Source organism: Gavia stellata, chromosome 10 (assembly GCF_030936135.1).
Source record: "Gavia stellata isolate bGavSte3 chromosome 10, bGavSte3.hap2, whole genome shotgun sequence".
Taxonomy (NCBI): Eukaryota; Metazoa; Chordata; class Aves; order Gaviiformes; family Gaviidae; genus Gavia; species Gavia stellata.
Window position 1 is genome coordinate 1,266,324 of NC_082603.1, and position 22,128 is coordinate 1,288,451.

The 22,128-nt window shown below is 36.7% G+C and overlaps 1 protein-coding gene across 2 annotated transcripts in view; it reads left to right on the plus strand.

Annotated features, from left to right (window-relative positions):
- The window catches only part of BRINP3 (BMP/retinoic acid inducible neural specific 3), a 208,011-nt gene that overhangs the window by 165,513 nt on the left and 20,370 nt on the right, over positions 1-22,128 (plus strand). For both annotated transcript variants that reach the window (XM_059822127.1, XM_059822128.1), the window contains one exon: positions 938-1,160. In XM_059822127.1, coding sequence (XP_059678110.1) covers positions 938-1,160 — 223 coding nt within the window. The remainder of the gene's footprint in view (positions 1-937; positions 1,161-22,128) is intronic.

The window sequence follows — 22,128 nt, forward strand, 5'->3', positions numbered from 1 at the left end:
AGGGTGGGAGGGTAGCAGCAGGCAGGAGGGCAGACAGGAAAACGTACTGATATATGCAAACAAGAAAGAAAAAGGATAAACATGTGCATTAATTTTCTCTTTTTTCCCCAATAATTAGAGCCCTTTTAAATGGAAGTTTATTTAAGTTCAAAACTTAAAAATTAACTTGTAAATTATCCTACTTATGCAAATAGACTCATTGATTAATAAAATTCTGTTAATAAGATTCAGTCTATGTATCTTACGTGAACTGAGCTACCAGAACAAATCACAAAGCATAGGATGTTCACCGTAACAGTGATCCTGTGACTTAAGAACTGCTTTTTACCACTTTAGAGATGGGGACATAAGTCAAAAAGAAGATATGGGGGACATTTTTGAAGTGTCAAAGTACCGTAAAATGCTTTGAAAGGCTCCATTTCAATTGTAAATACTTTTGAAAGTCTGATTCTTAATGGCTTGTCTCAGATGAAATAACATGTCTAAAAGAGACCTGGCCTATAAAATCACATTTACTTGCCTTTCCTAAGTATTGGAATATGCTCCTTTTAAGACAGTTTCCTGCCTTCTCCAAATGAGTCAATATACATTGATCTTTAAATGCGTATTTACTTTCAGATCCTAGATTTGAAGGTAAGAAGCTCTGATTCTTATTTAATCTTCATATTATCCAGATTGAGAAATAATGACAGTGCTTGTATTTGTTTTAACATCAATTTAAAATTATATAAATATTGACTTTTGCTGGTTTTATTCTAATATTGCCACTAAAAATGTAGTTACCTTTCTACTTTGAAAGAGCTAAAATGTTCAATTCTAAAATTGCAGAAGTTCAAGTTTAAAAAAAATTAGAAGTTCAAGAAGAAACAAATTAGAAATTAATTTTTGCTGCAACAATAGCCATAACTACATAATTAAAGACTATTTTTTTTTTCAGATGAATTCAAATTATTTATGAAAAGGCTGCCCATGAATTATTTTCTGAACACATCTACTGTAATGCATTTGTGGACAATGGATTCTAACTTTCAACGTCGCTATGAGCAACTAGAAAACAGCATGAAGCAACTCTTCCTCAAGGCACAGAGAACTGTTCACAAGCTTTTTGGCCTTAGTAAGAGATGCCATAAACAGCCAGTCATCCGCATGCCAAGGCAGAGGTAAGAAAGCCTACCAAAACCTGAGAAACTCAAACTGCTGTCTTGACGCCAACATCTCTTTCAGGACATAGATGTGGGAATGTGTGCAGCATATGGTACACGCACAGTATACAATCTTTATACTTGCAGGAGTTGAACAATCCCAGCTTTCAATATTGCTCCATTCATGTTTTCCTAAATATGATGGGAAAGGTCAAAATAAAACCTGATTTGTATATGACTGTGTATTATGCGAGGCAACTTAAAAATAATGGGGGCGTACAGATTCATCCCATTTGGTCTGCCTCTGTTTTACAGAACCATATTTTCAGTGGAACTTGGCCAAGCGTAGCACTGCCAAATAATTGTATACCGCATACTGAATACCTGTTCTGAAGCAAGCACAGCTATTTTAAGAACTTTCCAGGTCATTATACGGTATATACTACATACTATTGATTTCTTGTCTCATTTGTCAGATATGAATTAGATTTGAAAGGATGCCTAAGGAAAGAAAATAGAAGTGCTTTAGTCCTTCCTAGAAACAGAGAGATCCTGAAAGCTAGCTAGTCAAATCTATATTAACATGAAGTGGTTATAGCTGATTGCTGATCGAAAATTGCTTTATTGAAATTAGTGGAATGACACTAGAGTAAATCTGAAACGAATGAGCTTTTAAGGACATTATTCTTCTGAGTGCAGGCATCATGGGCCTAGTCCAGTGAATCCTGTATTTAGCACAGATTTCTGTTGATTTTAAAGAAATCTAGCTTAGGTTCAGTGTTCCAAAACTGCCAAGGGTTCTTTACTCTCCCCTGCTTTCAGCTGTCCTACTGCAAGCTAAGGCTCCATCAATTCCTCTTTGCCTGTTGGTGGCACATAGCTAACCCTTCCGCTTTTTCTTTCAGAAGGAGACAGCTGTTATGGCTCTCCTGCCCCCCTTTTTCTACATATTGTGCTTTGCTTTGTGATCTGCTAGCTGAAACAAAAAACATATTTTTCACTTGTGGGGTCATATCATAATTAGAAAACATTCCACTAACAAAGGTTATAGGGTCACCACAGTGCTTCAATATCACCTTCTGTGTTTCTTGGGCGTGACCTGAATAAGCATTCTTCCAGAATCACAGAATCCCAGAATCACAGAATCACTAAGGTTGGAAAAGACCTGTAAGATCATCAAGTCCAACCATCCACTAACACCACCATGCCCATTAAACCATGTCCCACAATGCCTCATACACACATTCCTTGAACACCTCCAGGGATGGTGACTCCACCACTTCCCTGGGCAGCTTATTCTAGTGTCTCACCACTCTCTCAGGAAAGAAATTTTTCCTAATATCCAGCCTGAAAAAGAGATGATCCATCTCCAAAGAGATGATTCAACATGAAAGACTTCAGCAGGAACCCAGACCTTTTTAAAACACACAAAACAGAATCTAACCTCAGGGTTTTTCCATACCAAAATCTAAAATAATCAGGTCTTCCAAAACCCTTCTTCAGGGTTTTGAGGCAATCTTTGGTTGCCGTCGGTAATGGCAATGATAGAGGACAGATGACCTGAGATATAAAAAGCAAAGATCAGTTGAAATGATGGATCAAAACATACCTTTCTTGTTATATGAAGGACATGGTTTTTTCAAATGCAGAACTTGTGAGTTCATGGTTTATTTGTTAATAAATGTCACTAGCAATGAGTTTGCCTGTTTTATAGGGAGATGTACTAAACTTTCATAACAGTTTGATTTTGCAATGCAAAACTTAGGAATATCATAACTTACTTTTAAGATAATTGTGTCCCATTTTAGTGACTGCCCTAAAATTTTTTCTAGTCAGTACAGAGGGAGATTGGATGTATGATGACATAACGATGATCAATAGATGGCTCAAAGATCAGTGCTAAAGGCAGGTTTGGGAATACTTAGGTAGTGGATGCATTTGCTAAAAGAGCATTTTCAAAGGCTGGATTCCATCTGACTGTCTGGGAAAATTGCCTTCTGACATCAAGGCTTTTACGGCTGATAAGAAGAGCTTTAAACTGAGAAGTGAGGGGAAAAGGTCAAAAGAAACTGGTTTAATTTCCAAACCTGGTTAAAAAAAAAAATCTGATAGACCAAGATGCAAGAATGCATAAAGGAATATCAGTGGTGAAAAGAAGGATAGTGAGGAGAAAGAAAACACAGTTATTGATAGAATAGTATTCAGATACTTCTTGTGATGAGAGTATACCTATTCCAAACAAGGTACTGAAATTTTGGTACAGAACTGCTAACAGGTAAGCACGCAAATGAATAGTAGGTAATGCAATGGAGAACAAATACCTGAGCAATGCAATGGAGAAACATGAATTATTGCTCAGGCTGTAAAAACAGACATTACAGCAGAAAGTGAGTGGAATAACAGAACAAAACCAAGTACTTAAATTTCTTGTGTTTAAGGGAAGACAGAAACAAAAGCAAAAATCACAGCTTCATGTGCCAATGGTATTCTAGGCTCCAAAGAAACAAGAAGGGGAAATTGGAACACAATGTAATCCTTTCCAAAGGCTTTCCAAAGAACTCCTTCAGATTAGTGTTTGGGCTCTGCTATTGACAGTTAAGGGTGAATTTTATTATAGAAAGAGAAATTAGACAGAGTTAATGGAGATATAAATACTATTTTAAATTGTATTTTATGGGCACTTGTCTTTTCAGATACAGATTAAAGAGGCAATTCTTCCTTTTTTAATAAAGGTCATGATGCTGGCAGTGAGTAAAAACAAAGTAATTGTGCTAATGTTTAATTTTACACCGTATTTCACAAGTCAATAGAAGATATATACAAAGGATTTTTACAGGAATATGTCAAAAGTGAGAGCTCGTTTTCTCTTTCATGAAGCTGGGAGATATGTCCTAAAAGTTTAATACAATTCATGAAAACTTTCTATGTTACTGAGTTTTATGGGGATTTATCTATGTAGTCTGCCAGAAATCGTTTCGTCACACTTGAAGGAGCTCCTACATATGGTCAAGGTTATAATTCATTACTGAAAATACCTGTCTCTTTTCTTTGGCCTCAAAATTTTGTTACTGAACATGAAACAAATTGTTGCTTGATTGTTTTTAAATGGGATTCAATTAATCAGTTAGACAGAATTGCTTGCAACTCTTTCCATATTTCCTGAAGAACCAAGCCACTTAATAATCATAAGACTAAATTACATTTATATTTTAATTTTCTAATCCGTGAACCAAAATACCATTGAATCCTCTCCTAACATCATTGTTCATAGTAGAAGAGAGTCAATTAACTGACAAGTTAAAGAAACTACATTCCTGTGTCTCCTTTTTAAACACAGTTTATATTCTTCAGCCAGAATAACATATAAATAGTTTTCTTTCATCTGCACTAGCAACCAGAACAATGTCTTATTTACTGCAGCACTTTAGTATACACTGGGGATGGGAACAGGATTACTATTTTAATTTTATTCTGTTCATTGCAAATCTTTTCAAGTTCCAGATGTTCTCCCCACATTTTAAGCTTTCTTTCATTAACATGAAACAGACCATTGTTCCTTTTCCTGAAAGTCAAATCATGCCAAGATACATCAAAAGTCCATAGATTTCCATTATAAACCATTATGGTACTGCTGAGTGTAACTTCTAAAAAATTCACCTGAATTAATCAATACACTTTCTGTAATCAGTGAAGTATTTACTGGTTGTCTGAGTTAAAAGAAAAATACAGACTGAAAATTCAAAACCAACAAGGAGCACGGAAATTGCTGTGTAGATAGTCTGCTCCCATGTTGTATACAGGGATGGAATGATAAAACATTCAATTTCAAGAGATAAAGAGAAAAACAAGATTAAAAAAAATGCGCGCTGAAAAAGAAACGATGTACTGTGGAATAACGTTACCAGGTGAGCTACCGGCTCCATGAATTTGAGGCTCTGCTGCTTCAAAAGGCTCAAGTGATTATTACTAGTATGTTCTCATTGCATTGACACAACCGCCTTAAGAACTTTCAATATCCTATGCTCATCCATTGTGTTTGCTTGGCCAGAGTCCACTGCGTGCAGCAATTGTTGTTCCACTAGATGGCCAGCTCTTGCTGTGGTTTTTATAGAGGAACGTTGTTGAAACACCGCTAGTGGCACAACACATTTTGCTTTGCAGGAATCAGTAGGTGTTGTAAACTGTATACAGAGAGTTGTTGAAACGGTGCTAGAAGCACAATATATTTTGCTTTGTAGGAATCAAGATGAGGTGCAAAACCATATGTCTGTCCTAAGCTCCTCATGCATATTTTTGTATTAGGACCATGAGGTGTAAGGAACAATTGCTAATCTTCGGAAGCAGTTTGCATGTGGTATCTGGGGTCTAGTATATCTACTCTGAGAAAAGGACTGACATAGTCATTAAGTTAGTCCAAGCTCTCGATTCCAGCAGCATCTTTCTCAAATGAGGTGAGAAAGCGATGCGCTGTTATAGGCAGCAAAGGGCAGGCTTCCTCACAGCTTAGGCTGAGCATTGTGACTCACACCTGCACTGAAAGATAAGATCTATGCATCACCTTTGCATTGAATCTTCTCATTTTTCAAAGACGAAATAAGCGGAGGGAATAAAAAACCATGAATTTTACTCAATAGGGATGTCCATATAGGACACTGTAGCTCACATATGGCAATGGGAAGAGGTAAAGCAGCAAGCAAATTTATGGTTGTATGTTTGTCACTGAGTTATGGGGAGGTAAAGTTGTTTATGTTTTGGTTAACGCGACAGTAAGATTTCTTTTTAAACATAATGACTACATGCTGAGAGGCTGAAAATCACAGGAACAGAAGGCCTGATCCTTCCCATGAATTGCTGTCAGTGAAACACCCAACATGAACCAGAGCTGAGGGTAAGCAGGCACTTACATCCACCCAAATTATGGAACCAAATGAGAAAACTGGAATATCTATGCTTAAGAGCATAAAAGAAATATAAACTGTCTGGCAGAGAAGGAGAATCTTCACTTTCCCAAATATTTTTCAATAAGAATGGCGATGATTTCCAATGATTAAATATCCAAACACTACTGAAAGACATTGAAGACAGGGAAAAGCTTTCATTTCTTCATTCAGAACTGCCAGTTTAGCACTTGATTTCTGACTTTTCTGTGTCTTTTAAATTGTTTCCTTGGCTAATGTTATCCATTTGAGTGAATGCACTCAGTACGGTGTATTGCTATATGTACAAACCTTATTTGTGTGTGGTTTAGAGTCATGGAATCATAGAACAGAATCATAGAATCATAGAATCATAAAATCATTTAGCTTGGAAAACACCTTTAAGATCATCAAGTCCAGCCGTAAACCTAACCCTGCTAAGTCCACCGTTAAACCATGTCTCTAAGTGCCTCATCCACACATCTTTTAAATACCTCCAGGGATGGTGACTCAACCACCTCCTTGGGCAGCCTGTTCCAGTGTCTGACAGCCCTTTCAGTGAAGAAATTTTTCCTAATATCCAGTCTAAACCTCCTCTGGTGCAACTTGAGGCCATTTCCTCTCGTCCTGTCACTAGTTACTTGGGAGAAGAGACCAACACCCACCTCACCACAACCCCCTTTCAGGTAGTTGTAGAGAGCGATGAGGTCTCCCCTCAGCCTCCTCTTCTCCAGAATGAACAACCCCAGTTCCCTCAGCCGCTCCTCATCAGACTTCTGCTCCAGACCCCTCACCAGCTCCGTCGCCCTTCTCTGGACACGCTCCAGCACCTCAGTGTCCTTCTTGTAGTGAGGGGCCCAAAACTGAACACAGGATTCGAGGTGCGGCCTCACCAGCGCGGAGTACAGGGGCACGATCACCTCCCTACTCCTGCTGTCCACACTGTTTCTGATACAGGCCAGGATGCCTTTGGCCTTCTTGGCCACCTGTTTAAATCACTTTGTAATGAAAAAGTATCACTTGAGGCGAAATTTAAGCAGCACAGTTTGTGATTTAATAAAGACATAAACAAAAATACTAAAAGGAGAAACATAATGTAAATAAAACAATAAGCCAGTGGAAAAAATTGGCATAGTAACACAATGGAAATCTGCTGCAACAAACTGCAAGTGAGTATTACGAGCAACTCAAGTAAATGAGTTTTAATTTTAAAAGACCAAGGTACAACACTTGCACACAAAAGCATGTAATCTTGAATAAAATGGCAGTATTTGAATTTTTGAAAAGACTGGATGCTTAATATTACCATATAATTCACAGTGAAGATGTTGGTTATACCAACAGTCTAGGCAGTTTTTTAAAGGATCTTATTCTGGTAATGCAAGCTAAAGGCAAATATAGACAAAACTACATAATAATTTTTAAAAATATTTTAATTAACATATAAAATTCCGTATTTCTGAAAGGAAAGCCATTCTCAGCAGCCTTATCCTCATAAACGATTTTTTTTTAAAGAAACATGCTCTGAAGCTAATGTAGACTTAGAAGGAGTTTGTCACCAGAGGCAGTGAATTCTTGCATCAAACAGAATAGTTTTCAAAACCAGAATTTATTCTGGAATTTCCCACTGAATGCACCACAGGCAGCTATAAAAGGAGGAAGAGTCATGAATTTGCATTTTCTCATTTTTCTCTTCTTTTTGAATTTCACAGAGCAAAAAATTCACATGCCCTAGGAGCACAACAGGGCCTGAATACTGTAAAAACACTTCAGAGAAGGGACTTGTATCTTAGTCTTCTCTTCAGTCTCTATGCAGAAAAAAGATTTACGATATCTCACTTTTTTATAGTATCTATAACAGAGTCCATCAGAATACCGAGGCCTGGAAACCTGTTTTCTTCAGAATGCTTCAGAATGAAATGCATGAAAAAAAGATAGTGTAGGTTAATCCTATGCCCTCAGGATGTTACACAGGATTAGCTCCTTACATCCCAAAGTTGGTTATCAGCTACTTTAGATTGCTTTGCTTTAAGTATAATTGATTCATGCGCACAAAATTACTACGGAATAAAATCTTCCACCAAGGAAGCCACAAGGTTCAATACATGGAAGTTTCACAGTACATCACACAGAGATTTTTCTTTTCAAAGCACATTTATGGCATTGGATGTAAGGGAAAAAATCTAATTATACATCACTTAGCAGACTGCTAGAATGGAGGTGAACAGTGGGTCTAGATGAAAATTGTATTATGGAAAGACAGTGTAAGACAGCAAAAGCTCAGCTGAATGCACTGGGTCTAATGTATATGATGCTTCTTAACAAGAGGTGCTAAACAAGCAATATTCTGTCTGGTTTTAGAACATCTCCTTTTAATGGAGTACAATGTATCACAGAGATGTTTCTAAACAAAAATCATTCCAAGAAAGAGCAAAGAAAAATGTACTTAGATAGCACATCATTTTGTATTATAAAAAACACCAGAAAATTTTTTGATCTGCTTTAATTAAGATCCTGCATGTGGGAGTAAAAATGGATTTGCAAGTTTCAATGTAAAGGAACGCCTCTCCAGTGGAAACTTTGATTTGATCTAACACACCAGGTACACATCTGAAAGTTGTATGCCATAGAAAAGGAAGGTGATAAGATGAAAGTGTCTGAGATAAAATGAAGGTCAGTTTGGCAGTGGTTGCTTTACTAAACTGAATAATAAGTCTGCATCTTTTCTCAGAGGAAATAAAATGATCTGCTTTGAGGTGATATCTTTAATTGGATTGGGGATTAGAGTTATTTAAAACTAACGTGACAGACATAAAAATATGATATACAGGCCTGTGAATAATAGGTCGGATAACAATGACAAGCTAAGATAAACTCTTGTGTATATGTGTGTTTTCACACATATTTTAATAACTGTATATACATAGGGGCAGACTGCTCTTAGCATGTGTCCTTGTAATACATTTTCTCTCAAGGAGATTTGGTTTTCTGGTGTTGCAGCACTTCATTACATGCCCATAGAGGCTGTTCTTGATCATATGCTATACATGAAATTTTTTCCAGCCTCCCCACCACTCCACTTTTGATTTTTTTGATGAATAGCAACATTAGAACAAAATAATTTCACCATATTATAAAGTGCTGTGAAACAAGTAGACAGGTTATATTAATGTCACAGAGCAGGAGGATGCCTGCTTCCATGCTCTGGAAATAGCATCCGTGCAGTATGTGGAATGAAGTCACATCTCTCATGCCAATGTTTTGTTCTTTTAAAGCACGGAGTACTTACCAGTGCAGCTGTACCCTAATAGTAGTGCTTTAGCAATCATATTTTAAGCTTTGTCACATGATGCAAAATGTTAAAAAAGAAAATCAGCTTAACAGGAATCATTTGACATGAGAGGAGCTATACCAATATAGTAATATGTTATGATATTAATACAGCATTGCAGGATGTTGTACTATACCTTGTTCTGACACTTGCAATACTAAAATATGATTACTGAATCACTAACCGCTATTAGTGGTTGCACTGGCAAACAGTCTGTAATTTAACAGGACAAAACATTGGCATGAGAGATGTGACTTCATTCCATGTATTGCCCGTATATTATATAATACTGCTGAATCTTCAGACAACACCTCAAAGGAGGCAATATTCATAAGTGCAACAGCAGAAGATGACTCACGGAAATAATTTCCCTTTAAAAGAACAACTACTTTATTGTCCATCTCTTTCTTGTGGGCTCTCTTCTAAGAGTAACAGGGTGATAGGAACGGAAATCCGATATTCCTTTGGAAGACCAAATTTCCTCTATACAGTCCAGTTCTGAGAAGTCGAAAGTTGGGCTCAATTTCCCCTTCTCCCTCATGAAGCAGTATGTAGACTATCCATTTTTTTCAGATCTGCTAACACTCCTTCTGCTACAAATTGCCTCTGTCCCTTCCACCTACCAAACCCCCTTGTTTCCAACCCAAATGTCCAAACTTCCTTATTTTTCTCAGGCAAATTTTGTAATGCGATTGGTGCTACCAGTACTGGAGCCTGAAAATTTGAAGACAATAAAACACAAGCAGCTTAAAATAGCTTTTTATTTTATAGACATGTGGTATTAAAAAAGAAAAGCGCAGATTAAGAAAAAGCTGCTGCAGAATTTCGGCTATAAAGATACAGTATTCAGCACATTTAATCCCCGGTGTAGATCTACAATACTGAGGGACTTGCTTTTGGCCTTTTGGTTTTTACTGTGACCAAACTGCTGTAAAAGACCTTCCCTCAGGCCAAATTTAAAGATATCTTAATCACCTATCCACATGAATCACTTGTAGAAACAACATTAGAGCCAACACTGTGGTGACTCACGAGCCTTGCAAGCCTACACTTTAAAATGATTGCTTGACATGTCGATAGATCCTGGCACACGTTTCTGGGCTTGGCAGCTTCTGTTTGCTCCTAGTCTGATGACCATCTGTCTTTGTAGTCATGACATGTGACATGATGGCCATGAACCTCTCTAGATAGCACCCCCCCACCTTCAAGGATCGTGGTAATGTACACCACAAATGCAGCTGGAGGTCAGGCAAGGACACCAGTGTGAGATGTTGGATCTTGGAGAACCCTGGGCTTCAGGCTGTTCCCGAGTCCAGAAAGTTGCAGTATCTTCCAGATTTCACCTGTGTAATAAGAGCATATTTGAACCTTGCTTTATCTGATTCAGAAGAGTATAAAATGTACCATAAGGACACGCCTTTTATCATCTATGACTTATCAAGTAAGACAGGAGAAAACCAAGAAAAATTGATCTTTGATATTCAGTCTCTGGCATCAGGCTTCCTCTGCAGAGTCACCAAAGTCCCTCTGTCTGTGCCCACCATAGTACAACAGGGCTGACAATAGGCTGACAATATCACATCTCCCTTGCTCTCGTTTGTCTATTGTGTTTCTTTAGAGTGATACACAGATGTGTCTCTCGCTATGTGTTTGCACAGCACATGTCACAGTGGGGCCCCAGTCTCAGCTTAGGCTGGGATGAATTGCTCTAACATAAATGCTTTTCTGGTCTGTGCTATTTAAAGCAAAAATACGTCTCCTCTGTGGGAAGGTGGTATTAGCGCAAAGCACAAGAAAGCTTTGACATGAGTGCAGAATAAAAGGGAAGATGAAGATTGGACTTGGGGGGTGGGGTGGGGAGGTATTGCCATGCATATCCATATTTCAGGCAAAACCTTTCATCGCTCTGATGCCTCCAGTTTGACAAAAAGGTCTCTGCTTGTCAGGTCGTGTCTGTCAGCACTCTGAAAACAAGCTTTCCAGGCTCTGAATCAGAAAAACTTCTCAATTAAACAAGTCAAAGAACCATGAGATATGCATCAACATAGATATGGACACATACAAGCAAATGTCTTATATTTCTCACCTGTGTTAAGTCATATGCAATTTACTCTGTGAGCTCACTCAGAAAGCAAGATACTAGCTCTCCAACGGGACATTAAATGCCAGACTTTAACCTTCAGGGTTGTGCCTCAGGTCATCTTAGCTAAAGATGTATAATAGCTTTGTCTTTAGATAAATTTGAAGATTGGATAGTTTCAGTCCTGCAGATGATGGGTTTTCAAGCTTTTGACTTTGAAAAATGCTTTGAGAAGTACTGTAAGCCTGCCTCTGAATTGTTTGTATTGTCTCATGTCTACTCTTTTGTTCCTTTTCAAAAAAAAAAAAATCCTTTGCTTCCAACATGCAGAATGCACCAATCCCATTGTGTCTTAAGTGCTTCCAAATGACATAGTTCTGGGAACAAATTTCGTATCTGGCCAATATGTACAGATATGATCATGAAAGGACTTATTCAAAGTTTGATATGGCTGTTTCATACTATGTCATTTTTCCATTTGCAACACAAAGAAAGCAATAACTTTAACCTATCAGCTTCCAGGTGATTCAAAGTTAGTAAGTCTTTCTTAGTTACAGTCTCTTATGTCTTTTATAAACCAAAAAAACATTAATTTTTGGTGTAATATGTTCTCTATATTTTGTTATGTGTGCTTGATAAGAGCAAGGTAAATGAACAGAAAGAATAAGGTGCATATTGAAGGGTAAAGGGTAGGGAGACATTTAATTTTTCTGAAATTGAACTGCTAGGTAAGCATTCAGTTTGTGCATAATTGCTATGGATACTGCCAAGAATAGAGTAATTTATGGACAGAAACAGTAGGAAAAAAAGATATACAACAGTAGTTAATTTTTGGAAACATAAAGAAACCTATGAAAAATTGAAAATTTCAAATTATGAATTCCATACTGGTATCTTACACATGTAGCTATATACAGACTGGTAAAGACAATGTACAGTTCATTTACCCTAAAGGATACCAAGTAGCAAACTCAACATCTCTGCTGACAGCAGTGGTATGACATGAGCTAGAAACTGTCTCTGCTCCCTCCCCTTCTCTTTCTCCCTTCCTGCCTTCCCCAGTTTCTGAATGAATTTAGCACTCCGGAGAGGTGCCAGGCAGACAGCTAGGAAGCATCCAGCCCTCTCGTGTGCTCCCAGAGACAGGATGGGTAGCAGGCCCAGGCTTGCACTGTCTTGCCAACACATCTCAGCTTTCACTGGGAGGGATCATAGCTGGAGGGTGTGAGAGCAAGTCCATGATAAATAATGAACTCCGTAGTGTTTTATTCCTTGGCTTCTTCGCTGAAAGCATCGGCAAGGGCGCCAGTTGTGGCTGTGACGTGTGCTGTGTGGACAGATGTCACCCAGGGAAAAGTTTTATTATTGAGGTATTCACCTCATATTTTGTGTTGTCAGAACATTTACATTCCTGACAGATTTCTTATAAACTTAATGTAGCTCGAGGGCTGCACTCGGAGACCCCAACTAACACAAACTAACTCCAGGGTTTTCAGTTCACCTTATGTCTGGTACGTGGCAATATCTAGTGAGGTATAACCTTGTTTCCAATATGACTATATACAACTTGGGTAGTTTTTGTATCTCAAAAGATATTGCAAGTATTTAATAAGCAGAGGATTATCATCTCTTACTCTGAGGTATATTAGAGTTAAAAAAATTTCAAGAGTGGGTTCTGCTATCCTTACTCAGGTTGACCAGGTTGCTTGTGCCTGGAATAGGATCATTTGTTTTCAGACTACTTACCAAACAAGAGAGTAGAAAATATAAGAGTGGTAGAAGTTGCCCATTAGAAATGTTAATTTTCGATGCAATCATTAACTGCTATTGATGTCTATAGTCTGCGAAGAACTCATTATCTTATGGACACATAAACTTAAATCATATGTTTTTGTATGGTTCTGGAAAGAAAAAAAATTAATTCTTTATTAGTGAGGCTTTCCATAAGATGTTAGTGTACAAAAGGCTAAAATCTAAATTTGTACAATTTTTTCCCAGATGTTTCCAGATATTTACATTCTTTTGGAAAAGTGCCATAAATACACCACAGAGAATGAATACAAAGCACTATGTTATCAGTAACATTCTTTAAAAAAATCGATTTTAAAGTCTTTTTTTTAGACAGGAAACAGAAAAGCTTCAGGCTGAGAGAATGCAAATGAAGTTTTATTTCATCAACAAGTGAAGGCGATCAGGGCCTTAAAGCAACATCTGAAATGAAAACAAAATTGCCTTTCTACCAAGTTTCCTTCCTCCACATTCACAGTTCAACCAGTATTTTGGAGTTGTCCCCATATCCTTCAGCTGTGTAACAACCAATGAGAAAGAGGAAGTCAAATGTCTAAGACGGCTGTGTCCCATGGCTTCAAGCCACACCTCACTGAAGGAAATGGCAGGAAGGTGGTGTCTTCCACAGGAAGGGGTCAGAATTTGTAAGAGATAATAACATAGAAAACACATCCTGGGATCCCATGTGATCTATCCCACATGGCTGCAAGGCAAGTGCTGATTGAGAACGTGTATTCTGTTTACCCATCTACTGCATGATTTTTTGGACTATAAGGCATATTAAAGAGATACAGTCAGTAGTATCATTTAAAACTGATGACCACAGATCATTAAAAAAATCCCTCAGGTAGGAGATGATACAGCACAGCTGCAGAAGGTACTAATTCCAATTAATTTGTCAGGAAATTACCCCAGTCATAGTATTATCAGTTTTCTAGAAACCCATATATGGAACCACAGATGATAAGTATAAAATAAAGGACTTATGTATTGCAAGGAGCAGAAGTAACAAAAATTGTTGGTACTCCAGAGAGCAGGTGACACCTGCTAATTTTCTAACGTAGTTTTATTTTATTATCTTTAATGATTGACTTTTCTCAGTTCTCAAGATATTAAAGTAAGAAGATGACCAAAACCAAACCAAACTAAAACCTTCTCGGAATTCTACCCAGAATCACCTTTTCTTTGCTTACTTTTCAATAATAAATGAATGTATTTGTTCAAAACTCAAGAAATTATAAAAATAAATGCAATCTCTACAGAGAGTCAAGCTTTCTTCCCCATTGTGAAGCTGCTGTCCTATCTACCACAAAATTTATTTTCTCCAGGTTTTAGTTAAAAAAGAAAAACAAACAAAGTTTTTTTTATTTTTTATATCCCTTTGATTATCTGGCTTTTTGGTCTTTCAGGTTCTTAGATAAATCGTTCCTTTTCTACCCATATGACAGGAATGACTTCAATATGCATTCAAACCTCTCCTCATTACATAAAAGTGCAGCAAATGTCAGGATTTGTTGCATCAATTGAATTAATGTATAAAAAAGGAATTTCGAAATTAATGTATTAAAAAAGAAATTTGGAAACAAATTAACTTTTCAAAATGCATACCCTTCTAAAAAACAGCAATTCGAAATCTCTCTCAACATTGCTTAGACTGTGTTCGTTATACTTCCTAAGACTCCCCTTTCTTACTTTAAACAGTGATCTTTCCAACAGAATCTGAAATTAGGATCATTATCTTAAAATTTTATTAGTTTTTGTTTTCTTTAATCTTCCCAGTTTAACAAAATTCTGGTTGATAGTTAAGAAGAAATCCTAAAAAATTCTTTAATTGACCTTAGAAGAACCCAAAGGCATCATGTCCTTGAAACTGTGCATATATTATTCCATATATTTTTGGACAAAGTTGCCTTAATTTTGGAAAAAAATGGGAACAATAACTGATGATTTTTTTAATGTAAGTTGAAAGCTTACCATCTGTGTAGATTGCTTCATCAGTGTATTATCTGCAAAAAGCACTACTGGTTTAGAGAATTCCTGGAGTGATAGCTAAGATACAGTATAAATATAAATGAGATAGTTGGCAAATATATACAAGATGTGAGCAAGGTACTGTGAAATGGATAGCTAAGCTGCTGACTGTGTTGTCCCTAATGTTTCTCTACAAAACTTCAGCTAAATAAGCTCTGAGTAGAGACCGATGTAGCAAATCCCCAGACAGCATGCAGACTTTCTCTTTCATCAATTTAGCCCTCAATACATTGCAAAACACTTGAGTAGCATTTTCTGTCTTGCTGAGTCCAGTCCACAGTTTAATGAATCTTACCACTGGTATGAGGTTGTTCAACGTTAAGTGATTTTTTTATTTCTTCTGCTGATCATCTGCTGCATATGTAGACTACTTATGTATATCCACATTTGGATATAATGTCATCTGCATTGGAGAGGAAACATTTTACTTGTGGATTAAGAGACGAGCAAAAGTTCATAAAAGCCAGAATCCTCAGCTTTGAATGATAGAAGTAGAGAAACAGGTTTCCATCCATGAATATTTAAAAGGAAGTCTATACAGAATATCTGCATCTGTGCTTCTAAGTGTTGCTGCAACTTGGGGTTGGATTAACTTCAAAGATAAAAATAGACCCTCTGTCTATGAAAGGCAAAATTTCTCTGTACTGAATAGAGATTAGTGTCCTGACAGAAAGGAGTGAAGCTTTATAAAGAAGTTTTCTACAGGAGGCACCTGTGAATCTTGGCAAATAATGATTCCAGAGCCTGTTTCTTCTTTTTGCTGAATAGCCAACAGTCATCTGGTTATAGAGCTCTATAGACAAATTCAGATGAATGGTGCCATGCAGTTGTGAAATCGATGACATTGCAAGTCTCACAGTCTGTGGGATCACACATCTCACCCAAACTTGCAAATATATTTTAGAAAAAACCTCTTTTAATCTATTCTGTCTTTGAAGTTTGCAAGAGCATTCACTACCTCCTTTCCACCCTTTTTGTGAAGGCAATAGTGAAATGGAACCAATATTCTCTGTGTGTGTAATTCACGTAATTTTAATGTAATTCCGAGTTTAAATGTTTAGCCTTGATAGTAAACATAAGTAAAATGCCTTGCAATGTTTGCAGATCATAATACCTAATCATTGAGATAAAATATACGACTGCACACACAAAATCATACTCACACATTTACAGCAATTTAATGAAAAAAATTTAGGAGAACGTTTGCAGGACTTTCGCTTCAACAAAAATGTACAACTCTCGTTCAAAATTGTCAAATAGAAATTTCTTGTGCACACAAGTTAAAATTCACAAAACTTTGCCTCTTAAAAAAAAGTAAATAATTGGTTTCTTAAATCCACCGCCAGGAATTTTATAAAACTGTCCTGACTTGTGGATTCTGCTTTTGCACTCTGAGAAGCTTTGTTTTAGGAGGGTACATCACAGATTAATCCCTCTGAGTCATAGCACTTTCCACACTTTGGAAGAAAAGGCTCTATTTCACAACGTTCCTTTGGTTCTGATCTGAGGTTTTGCCTTGATGATTAAGTAGAACACTGGAGTTTCCGACTATCAGATAAAAAGCAGTAACTAGTTACAGTAGTTTTGTCTCTTGCTGACCTTAATACATATTCCTTTTTAGATCTGAACTCAGTTGCTTGATCACAATTCAAATCCAACATCACAACAATGCTACCAGCTCCAGTAAAGAAGTGAGCAGTTCTGAGTATCTACTTGTTTGCACTCTTATGTCTGCAAGCTCCCCCAGACCCTTAATAAGATTTTCATTTCTCTATTGGCAACATCAGTCTAGCATGGATTCACTCTTTTGAACCCCAAATAATCTAATCCCCTCTCCCCGCAACAGTGTAGGTTAACCTCTTACTGTTATTTGTGCCCAGTAACCTCATGGAAAATTACAGATGCTAAATCAGTTTAGATAATCTGTAAAGAAACAGAATAATTGATTTTTTTTTTTTTTTTAATGTGGTTAACACTTTATATTCAGGTATGGAAGCTGGTATACTTCTGAGATTTCATTTGCTTGCCTAGATTTCGAGGCTGTTCTGCATATGTTGTTGACATCTGAAGGTGCTGAATTAACATTTCCACTGGAGGAAAGGAAAAGATTGAGTGCTTAATTTCTTGAGGAGATAGCTTTTAAAATGCAGTTAAGGTGTGCAACTGCCAGTATTAAGGCACCTGAATGGCAGTAACGCTTTGCATACTTTTAGGTTGTAGAGTAAAACTGGCTATGATTAATGGGATGGCTTTACACATAACAGCACAGCTGGGGATTATGTTATTTTATATTCACCTTCCAAACTCCCATAAAAGTAGATTATTGTAGCATAGCACTTCTGAATAGTTACATGATGATTGGAGTCTTAACAGCTCCCATGTTCTTACAAAAGGAAATATTCTGCATAGAAACTCAGTCTTCCTCTGTGGAATTCACCCTTCAAGGAGGATGAGGAATATAAAACACTGGAAGGGTGTTTAGGGGACATTGGGGTCATTATACAAACATTGGAAGAGATGTAAATATTTGGTTGAGCACCGGGAGTACATGAGCAGAATATTTGCTTAACTTCTGTGGCCCAGGTGGACTGAGGAGAGGTTACAGGCACGCCTGGGGCTGGGGGCAGCTGACTGCTGGGCACTGGTGCTCACAGTCCCAGCATCATAGATGTTACTGTACTTCCTGGTGAAGGGATTAGCCACAAAGCCATGACTATGGTGTGAAGAAAGGGCCTATGTACTTTTAAGGATCAAGCACATATTCTTTCAGTGTCATGGCTGAGCCTGAAGAGATGCCCCAAAGTGTCTGTGGTACTGGTAGCAGCATCCATGGTGGGACCTCTACACAAGCACCTGCGTAACCTGAACAGCAATAGAGAGGTGATAGTGTATTAACAACTCTGAATAAAAAGGGTATTTGACTTACAGTTGTTATTGCCCACTAATTACAAGACAAAAATTTGCAGCCACCTAAATTCTGCTGAAACTCAGCTGGAATTGGAGTTGCTGCTATGTGCCGTGTGAAATCTCGCTCACAAAGGAACTTCATTTAATGGGCTGCTGGCATCAGCTGGAGGAGATCCACTGATCTCACCACGTAAGAATAAGAGTTCTCCTTTATAATGACTATCCAAATTAAGATACTTTTTATAACAAGTGAAATTTTTCTTGATTAATAGTCTTTTTTTGAAAGATGTTATTATTTATGACCAGTTGAGTCACAAGAAAAGAAATGTCTTATTGATTAGGTTCTCTCCCATTCCTTTTTTCTGTTATTTGTAAGAGAGTATAAGTTTACCATTAATGAAATATTAACACTTTATTTTCATTAATTTTAACTGTATCCACAGTGAAAAGGATTCAGTTTGATTTCTGCAGCAGCAATCATATCGATCTACAGAACAACGTGCTCTCAATTTGGCAGGTATCAAACAGATACAGGTACAAATTAACAATAAAGAAATGAAAATTTTCGAAGTTCCTTTACACAAATAAAATTTCCTGAGTAGGATTTTAGCTTTTTTTTCCCCTTTGTAATAGAAGAATAATACTAATTAAATGAACATTTCTGAACTCTGTTCTTCAATATGTATGTTAAGGACCAAACAAGCTATTGACATGACCTCAAATACTACTTTCCTGTAGTAATTTTTAATCTGTCATGGATATGTTAAGCTTTCATTGAACAAATAAGGGAAAATTTTAAATGCATTTTAAACCCCATAATTTTCTATAGAAAATTAACTTTATTCAGCTATTTATTTGTAAGCATATGATATTATATATCTTTGTGAGGCAATGACTGTGTACTTAAACTAAAGCTAAACACTGAAGACTGTCAGTATTTTTGATATATTACTGCAGTGTCACTTTTGTGTTCCTCAAATTCTTACTAGGATAGATCCTGCTAGGAGAAACTTAAGTTTAATAAGAAATACTTTAGCAGGTTAGAAGGAAATCAACAATAATGGGTGACGTATCGCTTGACCTGACAAATAGGAATAATGCAAATATAATAACCTTAGCAAAACCATCTTCATGATAAATAATGTTACCACATATTAACAAATTGTGTTCTATGGTTAAAAAATACTCTTGTTCTTTATGCTTTAAAAAATGCATGTAAATAATAGTTTTCACTCCAGTTGCTCAAACGCTGACACACTGCTTTAGAGAACCATCTTTGACTGTGAAAACAAGGGTGCCCTTAAAGACTATGCCCCCTTGAAATGGTTCAGCTTTGCATATTGACTCTAGTTGTGAGTTTGACTGTCACTCTTCTTTGGCACTCTGTGATAAATAGGTGTGCACAGTACTGGTGGGTGTCTGAATATACCAAATGTTGGTTATGCTGTATTGAAGAACAAGCAAGCTATTGACATGAGCAATGAGTAGTGTTTTCCTGTGGTCATTTTTTGTTTGTCATAAACACATTAACCTGGTAGAAAGGTGATATGTCTTAATTACTTCAGAAAGACTAGTTTTGGCTTTTGACTGACTTCAGTGTTCATAGAAGATCTGTTAAAGATGTGACTTTTACAAAAAAAGCAATTTAAAATACACCAGGCATCTACCCCAGACTGTTTCCTTTTTTCTTATTTCTTTTTTTTTTTTAGGAATCTTTGTATTTTTTAAGCAGTTATTACCTGAAAAAGGTGATTCAAAAAGAAAATAGTTCTATAAGTGCTGAAACTAGTAAGTACTGTATCCTTATAAATTAGGCTCTCATTGTTGAATTCCTGTGTGCATTTATGGAATATTTGGGCTCACACTGCAACGTAATAGGATCTCCATCCTATGGACTACCTTCTTATTGTCCTAAAACATAAAACTCAATGTTTTTGATATTTCTGACCCTTTGCCAAGTTTTGTAGATATTAGCTGAACACTTCCAAAGCTTGTTGGCAGAAATCATGAAGGAATGGTAGACAGGACTGATAGACAATACTGCTAAATAAGTTTTGTTTTCTTCAGAATCCAAGTGGGAAAACATACAACATGAAAAAAAACCAAACAAGAATGGTTCCTTTATAGTCCTATATAAGAAAACTTAAATGTCAATGAGGTTATTGGAAGTCCCAGCACTAGAAACAAAATTATGAGGATTTATCCTTAATTAGTATATCATCTCCGAATTAGATTTGTGCATATGTATTTGAGAACTTATCTATGTTCATATATGACCATGATTTTTTCCTAAAACTCCCTCGATTTTAAATTATTTATGAAGCAGAACATCTATGCACTGCTTCTTCCTTTTCCTTTGAGATCTCTGTTAATTATCAGTACCATCCTCATGGACAGATTTTCATATGATGTCTTTCTGTATCCAAAGAGCACCAAGGAGGTTTAAGTTTGACAAGCATTTATGTGAACATTTAGGAATAAAAGAAAACAGAAATAGCAAACGTACCTCCACATGGGTACATAGTAACTATAACAATGCTGCGGCAAAATTACTTTTGTCTCTACAGATTCTTGGATAATTAAAGGAATGGTCCATCAAAACCAGACACATAAGCACTTAATAGGGAATGAAATAGACCACTTTTAGGTTAAATAAAAACCAAGCTTTAGAAATGATAACGTCTCAAAAGAAATAGACTGTAAGTTTGAAGAAACAGATGAAATTAGGAATAATTTGTTTTCTAACCAACAAATCTCCTCTCAATGTAGATAATGTAGGAGCAGAATCTTAGTCTATTTTTTTTTTTTTTTTTACTCAAACCAGCAGGGTAGGACTTGCTAAGTCAAAAATGGAACAATCATTTTGCCTATCTGTAGTAAGCTCTCTAAAGTAACAAACAGAAGAAAAAAAAACCTATATATACACAGTGAACTTTTGGAAAATTGCAAATTTAGCAACAGATGGCAGGAAATGGAATTTGCTGTCTTATCAGGACAATAAAGCCGAAAACAGTTGGGGTAAACTTGTTACAAAGGAAAAAAAATACTTCCAAAGAAAATAGAACAGATATTCTAGTTCACATTTATAGATTCTACTAAGGACAATCTGTTTTTAATTGGAAAGGACTTCCTGAGCCTGTAAATGTAGTATGCGTGCTCATCTAAGAAAGCATTTACAAGTTATTGTCATGCTGAACACAACATGCACATGCACTAAATTAGATTCACTGGTCAGAGCTTACATGACTTGTAGTAGCAAAACAGGAGACTCATGAGTAGTGTCTGAAACAACATGTTCACAAGTCACTTACATCATAGTAGATCCTGAGTAGAGAAGCTGCATATTTCTACAGATGAGCTCAATCGCTGTTGTATTAAAGGTTCTGAAAACTTATTATACAGATGACTAATATATTCAACATGAATTAATGCAGACTAGAACGGTCTGAAATGCTCTCTAAAACAAAGTGAGACATGGGAAATTCATGACCCATTTTCAGTGCAAATGAATGAAGAACTGGTTGCAGGGAAAGACAAGCAAAAGATGACTGCCACTTCTAAACTTTGGATGCTTTAATTTTTTGCTTGGGTATTGTTGTTGTTGGTTTTTTGTTGTTGTTGTTGTTTTGGGTTTGTATTTGATGAGGAAAGGAAAGGGGATGAAAGATGTAATGCATTGATAGTTCAGAGTTCACTGTGATGTGACCTCATATGACCCTTGGAAGTAGCTTTGGGTCTCTTTGTCCTTGGCAGAGTATACTTTTGGGGCAGAAGGTCTTATCCATCAATAACTTCTGAGAAAGATTTCTGATCAAGGAGAAAAAGAATTGCAGCTATGTCCAATGTCTGAACTGGTCACTGGCAAAAGAAGAAAAAGTCACCTTTTATCCACCCCCTTCTATCTGATGTGAGGACAACATGCTGTTTCCACCC